Raw genomic sequence first — 16,630 nt, forward strand, 5'->3', positions numbered from 1 at the left:
CATACACACACACACACACACACAGACACACACACAGATTTTTAAAGGTTTTCCTTTTTAACTGGGATTTGTTTTTAACCCTTGTGTTGTCTCCATGACGACCGTACAACTTTTAGTTTTTCTGGGTCAAAAAAAAGAATTAAAATTCAACGTTTTGGTCAGTTTTCATCAACTTTTGTCAGTTTTTTCCCCAATTTTTTTTATTTTTTTACATTTGTGTTTTTTCAATTTTTTTTCGCGCGTTGTTTGACTTTTTTTTCAAGTTTTTTAAGCTTTTTCCGACAATTTTTCTCACTTTTTTTCATCGTTCTTTTATTAAAAACATTTCAAATGCTATAAAATTGAATAAAACACCCAAATTCAATGAAAGTAGTAAACTGATCATTTATTTAACTTGTTAAGAGCGTTGCATCCATTTTATTTTTTTTGCCAATTTTTTTTGTACTGTCTGGATTTTAAAGTCAGAATATTTTTTGAAAAAAAGTTGAAATATTTTTTGAAAAAAAGTTGAAATATTTTTAGAAGAAGTAATCATTTTTTGAGAGAAAAAAAGTTGGAAATAATGAAATGGTTTTTAAGAAATATTAAAAAACCAAAAAAAGTTTCATTATTTCCAACTTTTTTTTTCTCTCAAAAAATTCCAAATATCCAGTCCAAATATAATTTTTTTTTTAAAACAGTTAAAAATAGTCCAAATATTGTAATAATATATTGAATAAAACACCCAAAATTCAATGAAAGTAGTGAACTGAACATTTATTTAACTTGTGAAGAGCGTTGCATCCACTTTATTTTTTTTGCCAATTTCTTTTTGAAAGAAACCCAAATTTCTGGTAAAGAAACTTTTCGAAAATGGGTCAAATGTGACCCGAGGACACCAGGCGGATTAAAGCATGAAAAAAACGTCCCAATACTCAACGCTATCGCATCGCAATAAATGAAAATCGCAATACAAATCCAATCGGCGCCCGTGTATCGCGAAATAATCGAATCGGGACAAAAGCATATCGTCCCACACGGAAAACAGAAGTGACTTTGAATTCTTGGCAGCTGCTTTGCTTCAGTTTCTGGTCTTTGATTGGCCAGATGTTGCTGTGGACGGCTGATGGGGGAGCACTCTTGGCAACACTCCCTACCCCCCATTTCCCTACATCCTGGTCCCGGAGCGGAGCTGGAGGACGACTGGTCCGTGGAGCGTCACACCAAAGCCAGCCCCACCGACGCCTACGGGACCGTCGACTTTCAGGACACCGCCACACGAGTCTGCCGCGCCAAGGTCTGTACAGGAGACTCGAGTCCACTTCAAGTCTCCAGAGGCTGGTTTTAGAACCTAAGAGACCTCTCCTGTTTCTACAGCCAATAGAGCTTTTTAACAGCAGACATGTTGACATGTCCTAGTAGGAAAAGCACAGGTATATTAAAACCCATTACTGATGGCTGCATTCCACTTAGGAGAGACCCTGGTATTAAACCATTACTGATGGCTGCATTCCACTTAGGAGAGGTCCTGGTATTAAACCATTACTGATGGCTACATTCCACTTAGGAGAGGTCCTGGTATTAAACCATTACTGATGGCTGCATTCCACTTAGGAGAGGCCCTGGTATTAAACCATTACTGATGGCTGCATTCCACTTAGGAGAGACCCTGGTATTAAACCATTACTGATGGCTGCATTCCACTTAGGAGAGACCCTGGTATTAAACCATTACTGATGGCTGCATTCCACTTAGGAGAGGTCCTGGTATTAAACCATTACTGATGGCTGCATTCCACTTAGGAGAGGTCCTGGTATTAAACCATCACTGATGGCTGCATTCCACTTAGGAGAGAGCTCGTATTAAACCATTACTGATGGCTGCATTCCACTTAGGAGAGGCCCTGGTATTAAACCATTACTGATGGCTGCATTCCACTTAGGAGAGACCCTGGTATTAAACCATTACTGATGGCTGCATTCCACTTAGGAGAGGTCCTGGTATTAAACCATTACTGATGGCTGCATTCCACTTAGGAGAGGGCCTGGTATTAAACCATTACTGATGGCTGCATTCCACATAGGAGAAGCCTGGTATTAAACCATTACTGATGGCTGCATTCCACTTAGGAGAGGTCCTGGTATTAAACCATTACTGATGGCTGCATTCCACTTAGGAGAGGCCCTGGTATTAAACCATTAATGATGGCTGCATTCCACTTAGGAGAGGTCCTGGTATTAAACCATTACTGATGGCTGCATTCCACTTAGGAGAGGTCCTGGTATTAAACCATTACTGATGGCTGCATTCCACTTAGGAGAGGTCCTGGTATTAAACCATTACTGATGGCTGCATTCCACTTAGGAGAGGCCCTGGTATTAAACCATTACTGATGGCTGCATTCCACTTAGGAGAGACCCTGGTATTAAACCATTACTGATGGCTGCATTCCACTTAGGAGAGGCCCTGGTATTAAACCATTACTGATGGCTGCATTCCACTTAGGAGAGACCCTGGTATTAAACCATTACTGATGGCTGCATTCCACTTAGGAGAGGTCCTGGTATTAAACCATTAATGATGACGTACCCACCGTCCCCACCGAAATTGACGCCGATGATGTCTGTGCTCAGTCCCTAACGGTTGGATGTGGTTCCTGTCCAGTATGTCCGTGCTCAGTCCCTAACAGTTGGATGTGGTTCCTGTCCAGTATGTCCGTGCTCAGTCCCTAACAGTTGGATGTGGTTCCTGTCCAGTATGTCCGTGCTCAGTCCCTAACGGTTGGATGTGTTTCCTGTCCAGTATGTCCGTGCTCAGTCCTAACAGTTGGATGTGGTTCCTTCCAGTATGTCCGTGCTCAGTCCTAACAGTTGGATGTGGTTCCTGTCCAGTATGTCCGTGCTCAGTCCCTAACGGTTGGATGTGGTTCCTGTCCAGTATGTCCGTGCTCAGTCCCTAACAGTTGGATGTGGTTCCTGTCCAGTATGTCCGTGCTCAGTCCCTAACAGTTGGATGTGGTTCCTGTCCAGTATGTCCGTGCTCAGTCCCTAACGGTTGGATGTGGTTCCTGTCCAGTATGTCCGTGCTCAGTCCCTAACAGTTGGATGTGGTTCCTGTCCAGTATGTCCGTGCTCAGTCCCTAACAGTTGGATGTGGTTCCTGTCCAGTATGTCCCGTGCTCAGTCCCTAACAGTTGGATGTGGTTCCTGTCCAGTATGTCCGTGCTCAGTCCCTAACAGTTGGATGTGGTTCCTGTCCTTTATGTCCGTGCTCAGTCCCTAACGGTTGGATGTGGTTCCTGTCCAGTATGTCCGTGCTCAGTCCCTAACAGTTGGATGTGGTTCCTGTCCAGTATGTCCGTGCTCAGTCCCTAACAGTTGGATGTGGTTCCTGTCCAGTATGTCCGTGCTCAGTCCCTAACAGTTGGATGTGGTTCCTGTCCAGTATGTCCGTGCTCAGTCCCTAACAGTTGGATGTGGTTCCTGTCCAGTATGTCCGTGCTCAGTCCCTAACAGTTGGATGTGGTTCCTGTCCAGTATGTCCGTGCTCAGTCCCTAACAGTTGGATGTGGTTCCTGTCCAGTATGTCCGTGCTCAGTCCCTAACGGTTGGATGTGTTTCCTGTCCAGTATGTCCGTTTGGCGGTGGACTCAAAGCCTGAGGCGCTGCTGCAGCTGATGCTGAGGGAGTGGCAGATGGAGAGACCCAAGCTGCTGCTGACCGTTCAGGGTGGCGCAGAAAACTTCACCCTGCCGCCGAAAGTCAAGCAGGCCTTCAGCAAAGGGTTGGTCACCGCAGCCCTCAGCACCGGGGCCTGGATCCTCACCGATGGCATCAACACAGGTAGCTGTTATAGATGGTTTAAAGATCTCTGGGTGTGTGTGGGTCAATAGACCAATTTGGAGTGGACGTCCTATTTAAAGGTCCCATGACATGGTGCTCTTTGGATGCTTTATATAGACCTTAGTGGTCCCCAGATACAGTATTAGGGGACCACTAAGGTCTATATAGAAGAGACTTCAGATACAGTATTAGGGGACCACTAAGGTCTATATAAAAGAGACTTCAGATACAGTATTAGGGGACCACTAAGGTCTATATAAAAGAGACTTCAGATACAGTATTAGGGGACCACTAAGGCCTATATAAAAGAGACTTCAGATACAGTATTAGGGGACCACTAAAGGTCTATACAAAAGAGACTTCAGTTACAGTATTAGGGGACCACTAAGGTCTATATAAAAGAGACTTCAGATACAGTATTAGGGGACCACTAAGGCCTATATAAAAGAGACTTCAGATACAGTATTAGGGGACCACTAAGGTCTATATAAAAGAGACTTCAGATACAGTATTAGGGGACCACTAAGGTCTATATAAAAGAGACTTCAGATACAGTATTAGGGGACCACTAAGGCCTAAATAAAAGAGACTTCAGATACAGTATTAGGGGACCACTAAGGTCTATATAAAAGAGACCTCAGATACAGTATTAGGGGACCACTAAGGTCTATATAAAAGAGACTTCAGATACAGTATTAGGGGACCACTAAGGCCTATATAAAAGCATCCAAAGAGCACCATATCATGGGACCTTTAAAAACCAAACCGTAGCGCTGGAGATGTAGCCGGTGCGCGATGCACAAACCGTTGAGTTGTTGACGTGCTGCTCTTCACATCCTCTCCAGGTGTGTCGAAGTACGTGGGCGAGGCGGTGAAAACATTCGGGGGCCACAATCTGCGGAAGAGAAACACAGTCGGCATCACGCCCTGGGGGGTCATCGACAACAACACGGACCTCATCGGCAGAGACGTGAGTTCGAATGAGATTACAGTTTGACGCTGAATAATATCACCGTAACACTTCATAAAAACCCTCATTAGTAGAGGGTGAACTGGCAGGTTATTGAACTTCAGTTAATGGTTATTTTATCATTCGTTTAGTGCAGAGGTACCGGATCGATTGGCGATAACAAAGTAACATTTAATCAGCTTAGTTCTAACTTTAAAGCAACATTATGTTCAAGTTGAATGTTCGGTTTTGATGCTCAACTGTTGTACCGACTTCGGGCAGTAAAAGGACGTTTTTGTCTGGGGGGGTTTTGGACGTTTTTGCCGCCTTTTTCAGAGCTTTTTGTTGCTTGTTTCAACATTATTTATGTTTTCTTGTGTGTGCGTGTGTGTCTCTGTCTGTGTGTCTGTCTGTGTGTGTGTGTGTGTGTGTGTGTGTCTCTGTCTGTGTGTGTGTCTGTGTGTGTGTGTGTCTCTGTCTGTGTGTGTCTGTCTGTGTGTGTGTGTGTGTGTGTGTCTCTGTCTGTGTGTGTCTGTCTGTGTGTGTGCGTGTGTGTGTGTGTGTGTCTCTGTCTGTCTGTGTGTGTGTGTCTCTGTGTGTGTCTGTCTGTGTGTGTGTGTGTGTGTGTGTCTGTCTGTGTGTGTGTGTCTGTCTGTGTGTGTGTGTCTGTCTGTGTGTGTGTGTGTGTGTGTGTGTGTCTCTCTGTCTGTGTCTGTCTGTCTGTGTCGCGTGTGTGTTGTTTGTGTGTGTGTGTCTCTGTCTGTCTGTGTCTGTCTGTGTGTCTCGGTGTGTGTGTGTGTGTGTCTCTGTCTGTCTGTGTGTGTGTGTGTCTCTATATGTCTGTGTGTGTGTGTGTGTGTGTGTGTGTGTGTGTCTCTATATGTCTGTGTGTGTCTGTGTGTGTGTGTGTGTGTGTGTCTCTGTCTGTGTGTGCGTGTGTGTGTCTCTGTCTGTGTGTGTCTGTCTGTGTGTGTGTGTGTGTGTGTGTGTGTGCGTGTGTGTGTGTGTGTGTGTCTCTGTCTGTCTGTGTGTGTGTGTCTCTGTGTGTGTCTGTCTGTGTCTGTCTGTGTGTGTGTGTGTGTGTGTGTGTGTCTCTGTCTGTGTGTGTGTGTGTGTGTCTCTGTGTGTGTCTGTCTGTGTGTGTGTGTGTGTGTGTGTGTCTGTCTGTGTGTGTGTGTGCGTGTGTGTGTGTGTGTCTCTGTCTGTGTGTGTCTGTCTGTGTGTGTGTGTGTGTGTCTCTGTCTGTGTGTGCGTGTGTGTGTCTCTGTCTGTGTGTCGTCTGTGTGTGTGTGTGTGTGTGTGTCTCTGTCTGTGTGTGTCTGTCTGTGTGTGCGTGTGTGTGTGTGTGTGTGTGTCTCTGTCTGTCTGTGTGTGTGTGTCTCTGTGTGTGTCTGTCTGTGTGTGTGTGTGTGTGTGTCTGTCTCTGTCTGTGTGTGCGTGTGTGTGTGTGTCTCTGTCTGTGTGTGTCTGTCTGTGTGTGTGTGTGTGTGTGTGTCTCTGTCTGTGTGTGTCTGTCTGTGTGTGCGTGTGTGTGTGTGTGTGTCTCTGTGTGTGTCTGTCTGTGTGTGTGTGTGTGTGTGTGTCTCTGTCTGTGTGTGTCTGTGTGTGTGTGTGTGTGTGTGTGTGTGTGTCTCTGTGTGTGTCTGTCTGTGTGTGTATCTTAGTGATGGTTATTAGAAAGTGTGACCAACATCTCTAACCCATCTTTCTGCATTGCTCTGCCCTGACTGCCTCCTGATTGGTCCAGGTGTTCAGGCCCTACCAGCCGCTGGGGAACCCTCTGAGCAAGAGAGCCTGTCTCAACGGCTTCCACTCCCACTTCCTGTTGGTAGACGACGGCACGCTGGGAAAACATGGCTGCCAACAAGGCCTCCGGAGGAAGCTGGAGAAACACATCCAGCTGCAGAAGATACACCCTCGTGAGTCAGTAGCTGATTAGTAATTAAACCTAAACAGCTAATGGAAGTCCAAACTGCCTGTGAGCTTCTCCTGTACTATACGGTAATTCCTCTACTGTGTGACAGTAAGTCTCGTGGTTATGACCCAATCGTTAGCCTATTGTTATAAAAGCGTCTGCTACGGAGCCATAACGTGAGCTACAAGGTAATGGAGCCTTTTATACATTGTCGTGTTTCTTTAGAAATAAACAACGGACAAATAGAGTCTTTAAACGCTTCAGATGTAAAGTTATTCTCTGTCAAAGTGACGTCAGAATGAATGGGAGTCAATGGGATGCTAACGGGAGGTGATAGCTTGGTAGCATCAGAATGAATGGGAGTCAATGGGATGCTAACGGGAGGTGATAGCTTGGTAGCATCAAAATGGCGCCATAGGAGGTTTGAGTTCTGAAGCGAAGCTAACACCCCCCTTGGGCCCAACATAGCGCCCTACTCAAGTGTCTTTGCTCCGCTGCATCTCTCAGTTCTTTTAAATCTTTTTTATTTTTGATGTTGCCTTTCTTTAAATAATTGTTCATTTCGTATCCTAGGGGCACTTTTTTTGTCATTTTATTCCACATTTTTTGTCACTTTTTCTGATGTTTTTGTTGATTTTTTTCCAACTTTTTTTGTCACTTTCTTGTCACTTTTTTCCAAACTTTTTGTCACTTTTTTCCACATTTTTTGTCACTTTTTCTTGATGTTTTTGTTCTTTTCTTTCAACTTTTTTTAAATCAAGGCTGAAGACCTTTCTTTTTGATGCTGCCTTTCTTTAAATAATTGTTCATTTCGTATCCTAGGGGTCCTTGTATTTTTCCTTGTTTTTAACTGCTCTTCCAGTCGACCACGGCACTTTTTGTTTTTCTGGGTCAAAATTTACAGTAAGGGGCGACCTCTCGCTCACCCAGTGGTAGCGTGCGCCCCATGAAGGCTGAGTCCTTTGCAGCGGCGCGGGTTAGAATCCAACCTGCGGCCCTTTGCTGCGTGTCCTCCCCTCTCTTTCACTCCACCCTTTCCTGTCTATCCACTGTCACTATCAAATAAAGGTAAAAATCCCCCAAAATGTCGCTATTTCCGATGTTTTTGGCACTTTTTTGTCACTTTTTTCCCACTTTTTTTTACTTTTTCTGATGTATTTGTCTATTTTTTTTCAACTTTTTTTGTCACATTTTTGGTCACTTTTTCCTACATTTTTTGTTGATTTTTTTTCTGCATTTTTTTTTCTAACATTTTTTTCTTCCTCTTTTCAACGTCTTTTTCAAATGCTATTAAATTCAAAGAAAACAGTGAACTTGATCATGTATTTAACTTGTGAATAGCGTTGTAAGGAACCATCCACGTTATTTATTTTGTCAATTTGGTTGAAAGAAACCCCAAATTTATGATATAGCAACTTTTAGGATATGGGTCAAATTTCAAACAGTAGGGATAATGTTTCATGTAAAGCACTTTGAATTGCCCTGTTGCTGAAATGTGAAATGTGCTGTAGAAATAAAGCTGCCTGGCCTGGTGTTCTGTGCAGGGCTGAACCAGGGAGTGCCTGTGGTGTGTGTGGTTCTGGAGGGCGGCCCGGCCATTGTGTCCACCGTGCTGGACTACGTCAGCAACAAGCCCCCCGTGCCGGTGTTTGTGTTCGAGGGATCGGGCCGAGCTGCCGACCTGCTCGCCTTCTTACACAAGCAGACTGCTGTGGACAGGTATCCATGCTGGGGTCAAATCAAAGGAGAACTATTGGGCTTTTCTATGTTTTCTGTCATATTTACAACGTTATGATGTCGGATGTTCATGTTAAACGTGGCCAGAGCTTCGATAATAATGAGCTAAACGTGTTTAAAAGAAATCCCTTTGAGCAAAAGCCTAAGGTTTCCCACTGTTGTGAACGCTCCGCTTTCAACTGCTTTTTCTACTCTCGGCACAAACTCGCGTCATATGGCGTTCTGGTCTTACAGGGAGATGTGTTCAGGTGCATTCTGGGCGTGCTGGTCTTACAGGGAGGTGTGTTCAGGTGCATTCTGGGGCGTGCTGGTCTTACAGGGAGGTGTGTTCAGGTGCATTCTGGGGCGTGCTGGTCTTACAGGGAGGTGTGTTCAGGTGCATTCTGGGGGTGCTGGTCTTACAGGGGTGTGTTCAAGGTGCATTCTGGGGCGTGCTGGTCTTACAGGGAGGTGTGTTCAGGTGCATTCTGGGCGTGCTGGTCTTACAGGGAGGTGTGTTCAGGTGCATCCTGGGCGTGCTGGTCTTACAGGGAGGTGTGTTCAGGTGCATTATGGGCGTGCTGGTCTTACAGGGAGGTGTGTTCAGGTGCATTCTGGGCGTGCTGGTCTTACAGGGAGGTGTGTTCAGGTGCATCCTGGGCGTGCTGGTCTTACAGGGAGGTGTGTTCAGGTGCATTCTGGGCGTGCTGGTCTTACAGGGAGGTGTGTTCAGGTGCATTCTGGGCGTTCTGGTCTCACAGGGAGGTGTGTTCAGGTGCATTCTGGGAGTATTGCTATCTTGAGGCAGTGGGAAGTGATCGCACCATTGACCAACAAAAACCTGGTCTAAAGTCAATAACTCAGCATTTCATTGTTATTTTAACAGAGCATTAGTAAAATGCTCCTAGGCTCGTACACAGCGCGCACACACACTATGCTTGTTACACACACAGGGACACACACACACACACACACACACACACACACACACACACACACACACACACACACACACAGGGACACAGATGCAGAAGATTACAAATAAAAATATTAAGGTGCAAATCCTCCATCATAACAGCAATGCTCCAAGGTCCAAACGCGCCTGGCTTTTAAAGGTAATGGGAGATGATCTCTGATTGGTTGATGAATGGGAGCTGATCTCTGATTGGTTGATTGTATGTTACGCCCAAAACACACCTCTGATTAATGAAGACACTAAGGACAACCCTTTAGGACCAGGCGCCCGGCGCACAGACCCTTTTTTACCTCCGTCAAACTAGCACAAGTGGATTTGGACACGCCCTAAACACACCTGCACCAGGCGCTGCACACCGTGACCTCAGACCGTTAAAACAGGGCCCTGAAGCATGTAAACACGTTGTAGTAGAAACACAATAAAAGTATGAATCTGAAATATAACTGAAATGCCTCCTTTATTGTTTAGTCTAAAGCTTGTTGTTTCACCCTCTTCAGCATCTGTTTGTAAAGTCCCAAATGTAACGGAAACCTTTTGGCTGCATTTTCCTTCAGGCAGCTGGACGCAGACATTAAAGAGGACTTCGTGGTCCGGATCGGAGACGTGTTTGGTGTGGAGACGGCAGAAGCCTCCCAGCTGTGCAGCCTCCTGCTCCAGTGTATGGACCACAGACAGGCTGTGAGTCAGACACACACACTACACTACACTACACATACACACTACACTACACACTACACTACACTACACTACACACTACACTACACACTACACTACCTCTCAGCTGTGCAGCCTCCTGCTCCAGTGTATGGACCACAGACAGGCTGTGAGTCAGACACACACACTACACTACACTACACACTACACACTACACTACACACTACACTACACTACACACTACACTACACACTACACTACCTCTCAGCTGTGCAGCCTCCTGCTCCAGTGTATGGACCACAGACAGGCTGTGAGTCAGACACACACACTACACTACACTACACACTACACTATACTACTACACACTACACTACACACTACACTACACTACACACTACACTACACTACACACTACACTACACTACACACTACACTACACTACACTACACACTACACTACACTACACACTACACTACACTACACTACACATACACTACACTACACACTACACTACACTACACTACACTACACACACTACACTACACTACACTACACTACACTACACTACACACTACATTTGGGAATGTGTATGTTGTGATTCAACGCTACTTCCATGTGTGTTTGGACAAACTCTCAACATTTTAACCACACAGATGCTTTTTTCTGTGTGTGTGTGTCTGTGTGTGTATGTTTGTGTGTTTGTGTGTGCGTGTCTGCATGTGTGTCTGTGTGTGTGTGTGTGTGTGTGTGTGGGTGTGTGTCTGCATGTGCGTCTGTGTGTGTGTGTCTGTGTGTGTGTGTGTGTGTGTGCGCGTCTCTCTGTGTGTCTGTCTCTGTGTGTGTGTTTCTGTGTCTATCTACGTATATGTGTGTTTGTGTGTCTCCGTGTTTGTGTCTGTGTGTGTTTGTGTGTGTGTGTGCGCGTCTCTCTGTGTGTGTGTTTGTGTGTCTCCGTGTTTGTGTCTGTGTGTGTTTGTGTGTGTGTGTCTGTGTCTATCTACGTGTATGTGTGTGTGTCTCTCTGTGTTTGTGTGTCTCCGTGTTTGTGTCTGTGTGTGTGTGTGTCTGTGTCTGCGTGTGTGTGTGTGTCTGTGTGTGTATCTGTGTGTGTGTGTGTGTGTGTCTGTGTGTGTGTGTGTGTCTGTGTGTGTGTGTGTCTGTGTCTGCGTGTGTGTGTGTGTCTGTGTGTGTATCTGTGTGTGTGTTTGTGTCTGTGTGTGTGTGTGTCTGTGTCTGCGTGTGTGTGTGTGTCTGTGTGGTATCTGTGTGTGTGTGTGTGTGTGTCTGTGTGTGTGTGTGTGTCTGTGTGTGTGTGTGTCTGTGTCTGTGTGTGTGTGTGTGTCTGTGTGTGTATCTGTGTGTGTGTTTGTGTCTGTGTGTGTGTGTGTCTGTGTCTGCGTGTGTGTGTGTGTCTGTGTGTGTATCTGTGTGTGTGTGTGTGTGTGTGTGTGTGTGTGTGTGTCTCTCTGTGTGTGTCTGCGTGTGTGATTCAACACTACTTCCATGTGTGTTTGGACGAACTCTGTAACATTTTTGCACATCCTGCCATTACCCACAGAAGCCTGTTTTCTATCTTAATGTTAAATAGTTTTCTGTATTTATTGTTTATTTTATATGACTGTATTTTATGTGACTGTATTATATGTGACTATTATATGTGACTGTATTTTATGTGACTGTATTATATGTGACTGTATTATATGTGACTGTATTATATGTGACTGTATTGTGTGATATTGAATGTAATGTATATATATGACTGTATTATGTGTGTCGTATGTGACTGTATTATTGTTTTATGTGACTGTATTATATGTGACTGTATTATATGTAACTGTGATTATATGTGACTTATGTATATGTGACTGTATTTTATGTGACTGTATTATATGTGACTGTATTATATGTGACTATTATATGTGATTGTATATGTGACTGTATTATGTATGTGACTGTATTATATGTGTAATGTATGTATTATATGTGACTGTATTATATGTGATGTGGTGTAATGTATGTATGTTGTGTAATGTGATGTTATTATATGTATGATTATATGTACTGTATTTGTGTACTGTATTATATGTGACTGTAATGTGTGATGATGTGTAATGTTGTGGTATGTGACTGTATTATATGTGACTGTATATGTGGTGATATTGTATTATATGTGACTGTATTATTGATGTGTACTGTGTTATATGTGAATTATGTTATGTAATGTTGGTATTATTATTGTGTACTGTATTATTGTGACTGTATTATGTGAAATTATTATTAATGTGACTGTATTTTAATGTGACTGTATTGTGATTATATGTACTATTATATGTGACTGTATTTTATGTGACTTTATTAATGTATTTTATGGGCTATTGTATTTTATGTGATCTGTTAATTATATGTCTGTATTATATGTGACTGTGTATATGTGATTTTATTGTGACTGTATTATATGTGGGCTATTGTTTTTATGTGTTGTACTGTATTTTATGTGACTGTATTTTATGTGACTGTATATTATATGTTTTATTTTATATGACTATTATATGTACTGTATTTTATATGTGATTTTATGTGATTATTATGTGATATTGATTATATATGATATTATATGTGACTGTATTTTATGTGATGATAATGTGACTGTATTGTAATGTGATTTTATGTGTGTTATTATTGTGAATGTATATGTACTGTATTTTATGTGACTGTATTATATGGGCTATTAATGTGACTGTATTTTATGTGAATGTTTTATATGTGTCTATTTATATGTGACTGTATTATATGTGACTATTATAATGTGACTGTATTATATGTGACTGTATTATATGTGATTTTAATGTGACTGTATTAATGTGACTATTATATGTGACTATTATATGTGACTGTATTTTATGTGACTGTATAATATGACTGTATTATATGTGACTGTAATTATGTGACTTATTGTTATGTGACTGTATTATATGTGACTGTATTTTATGTGACGTATTTTATGTGACTGTATTATATGACTGTATTATATGTTATTGTATTATATGTGACTGTATTATATGTGACTGTATTATATATGTGACTGTAGTATATGTGACTGTATGTATATGTGAGGCTGTGATGTATATGTGACTGTATATATGTGACTGTATTATATGTGCTGTATTATATGTGACTGTATTTTATGTGACTGTATTATATGTGACTTTTATAATGTGACTGTATTTTTATGTGTACTGTATTATTTGTGACTGTATTATATGTGACTGTATTATATGTGACTGTATTTTATATGACTAATATATGTGACTGTATTTTATGTGACTGTATTTTATGTGACTGTATTATATGTGATGTAATATATATGACTGTATTATATGTGACTGTATTATATGTGATATATAATTTTATGTGACTGTATTATATATGATTATATGTACTATTTTATGTGACTGTATTATTTGTGACTGTATTTTATATGACTGTATTTTATGTGACTGTATTTTATATGACTGTATTTTATATGACTGTATTATATGTGATGTATGTGACTGTATTTTATATGACTGTATTTTATATGACTATTATATGTGACTGTATTTTATATGACTATTATATGTGACTGTATTTTATATGACTGTATTTTATGTGACTGTATTATATGTGACTATTATATTGACTATATATGTGTACTGTATTATATGTGACTATTATTTTATGTGACTGTATTTTTATGTGACTGTATTATTTATGTGACTATTATATGTGACTGTATTATATGTGACTATTATATGTGACTGTATTATATGTGACTGTATTATATGTGACTATTATATGTGACTGTATTATATGTGACTATTATATGTGACTATTATATGTGACTGTATTTTATGTGACTGTATTATATGTGACTATTATATGTGACTATTATATGTGACTGTATTATATGTGACTGTATTATATGTGACTGTATTATATGTGACTGTATTATATGTGACTGTATTATATGTGACTGTATTATATGTGACTATTATATGTGACTGTATTATATGTGACTGTATTATATGTGACTGTATTATATGTGACTATTATATGTGACTGTATTATATGTGACTGTATTATATGTGACTGTATTATATGTGACTGTATTATATGTGACTGTATTTTATGTGACTGTATTATATGTGACTGTATTATATGTGACTGTATTATATGTGACTGTATTATATGTGACTGTATTGTATGTGACTGTATTATATGTGACTGTATTATATGTGACTGTATTATATGTGACTGTATTTTATGTGACTGTATTATATGTGACTGTATTATATGTGACTGTATTATATATGACTGTATTATATGTGACTGTATTATATGTAAGTGGTACTACAACCCATCTCTCTCTCTCTGATTCTGACAGATTACTATCTTTGACTCTGAGTCGGAGGACCAAACAGCCCCTGATGCAGCCATTCTGACAACTAGTCTCAAGGGTATTTATATATATATCTATATTTCTCCTTTTGGCTCTGACCAGTGGTGTAGTCTAATCTATTGTAGTGGGTATACTGTACTGTATATACATATATTGACCTATATATATATGGGCCAGACTCGGGCTGTCCTCCCCCAGGGTTATTTTGAGCATCAAAGACTTCATTTCCTGTATTCTGATACACTTTTATGCACCAATTTACAGTGGAAATACCTTTATTTAGCTTACGCGAACAAAAAAAACACATATGACAATTCGAAATATATCAAAAATATGAAGCAAAGTATGTTGTAGCGTGTCATTGGGCTATTTTTTAAGATGGTATATGGAAATCCTGGAGCTTTCTTAGTGGGTACACTGCGTATAGGTATACCCGTAGCTGCATATCACGTAGACTACACCGCTGGTCTGACTGTGACAGTTTTTAATTAAATGCATTTTTACTGTTGAAGTTATCGCAGCAAAGGTGTCATCGATCACACGGACATTCGCCGCAGTCTTTGTAGGTTTCCGACTCAGAAACTTTGTGACTTTGTGTTTGTTGTTGTGTTTTGATGAAAAGGCACCAAGGCCAGTCCTGCCGAGCAGCTGAGCATGGCGCTGGCGTGGGACAGGGCGGACATCGCACAGAAAGACGTCCTGGTGTACGGACAGCACTGGCAGGTGAGACTCCAGCCGGCTTTATGCAGTGTTGTAATGTAACAAAGTACAAATACCTAGTTACTGTACTTAAAGGTCCCATGACATGGTGCTCTTTGGATGCTTTTATATAGACCTTAGTGGTCCCCTAATACTGTATCTGAAGTCTCTTTTATATAGACCTTAGTGGTCCCCTAATACTGTATCTGAAGTCTCTTTTATATAGACCTTAGTGGTCCCCTAATACTGTATCTGAAGTCTCTTTTATATAGACCTTAGTGGTCCCGTAATACTGTATCTGAAGTCTCTTTTATATAGGCCTTAGTGGTCCCCTAATACTGTATCTGAAGTCTCTTTTATATAGACCTTAGTGGTCCCCTAATGCTTTTTATTTTACTATATATATATATATATATATATCTTTTTTTCTGCTACTATAGGCTAACAGTTTGATTAGACAGACATTGCAATGCCCTCTGTTAATGGACAGTATTACATGGCTGTGCTGCCGCCTGCTGGTAGGAGCAGTAATTACAATTTGACCTACTTTCACTTACCTACGGCGCCGTAAAGTCTAGACTCAATCAGAAGTCCGTGATCTGCGTAGCGACAGTACAGTGGGACGTCTGCCTTCAACAGAGCGACAGTAATAACCTAATATACCATCATTACTGAGTTTAAACTACATTATCCGTTATATTTTCACTGAATAACGCATTCAATAAACAGAAACATAACTCTTACAGCGCACATGCACATATTAGCTCACACATAAAATAGCACCCTCGTGAATTAGCATACTGATGCTAACTCATAAATCCTGTCCAGTCTGCTCAAAGCCATGGTCGATTTCACAAATAGGCTGCACGTAAGGGGGAAAAAAGTATCTTCTTTATACTACACACTTCACTACTTAACTACTCAAATGTTTGCACAGAAGAAATATTGTTGTTTGTATAAATGGTCGTAGTTATTGTCCAATAATAATAATAATAATAATAATAATAATGCGTTGTGTGCAACACAGGCCATGCTGGATGCTCTGGTGATGGGTTAGTATATATATATATATATATATATATATATATATATATATATAGTACAGGCCAAAAGTTTGGACACACCTTCTCATTCAATGTGTTTCCTTTTTATTTTCATGACTATTTACATTGTAGATTCTCACTGAAGGCATCAAAACTATGAATGAACACATATGGAATTATGTACTTAACAAAAAAGTGTGAAATAACTGAAAACATGTCTTATATTTTAGATTCTTCAAAGTAGCCACCCTTTGCTTTTTTTGATAACTCTGCAAACCCTTGGTGTTCTCTCAATGAGCTTCATGAGGTAGTCACCTGAAATGGTTTTACCTTCACAGGTGAGCTTTGTCAGGGTTCATTAGTGGAAGTTTTTCCCTTATTAATAAAAAAAGCAAAGGGTGGCTACTTTGAAGGAAAAG

The 16,630-nt window shown here is 41.0% G+C and overlaps 1 protein-coding gene across 1 annotated transcript in view; it reads left to right on the top strand.

Moving 5' to 3' along the window:
• Positions 1-16,630, top strand: part of trpm6 (transient receptor potential cation channel, subfamily M, member 6) — a gene marked incomplete at its 3' end in the record, with an annotated part of 55,081 nt that overhangs the window by 5,343 nt on the left and 33,108 nt on the right. Inside the window, 8 exon segments of the mRNA XM_039802428.1 lie at positions 1,087-1,276; positions 3,608-3,821; positions 4,667-4,791; positions 6,518-6,689; positions 8,230-8,404; positions 9,932-10,055; positions 14,455-14,527; positions 15,092-15,192. Of these exon segments, the coding sequence (XP_039658362.1) occupies positions 1,087-1,276; positions 3,608-3,821; positions 4,667-4,791; positions 6,518-6,689; positions 8,230-8,404; positions 9,932-10,055; positions 14,455-14,527; positions 15,092-15,192 (1,174 nt within the window).

The sequence above is a fragment of the Perca fluviatilis genome, chromosome 6, assembly GCF_010015445.1.
Source record: "Perca fluviatilis chromosome 6, GENO_Pfluv_1.0, whole genome shotgun sequence".
NCBI lineage: Eukaryota > Metazoa > Chordata > Actinopteri > Perciformes > Percidae > Perca > Perca fluviatilis.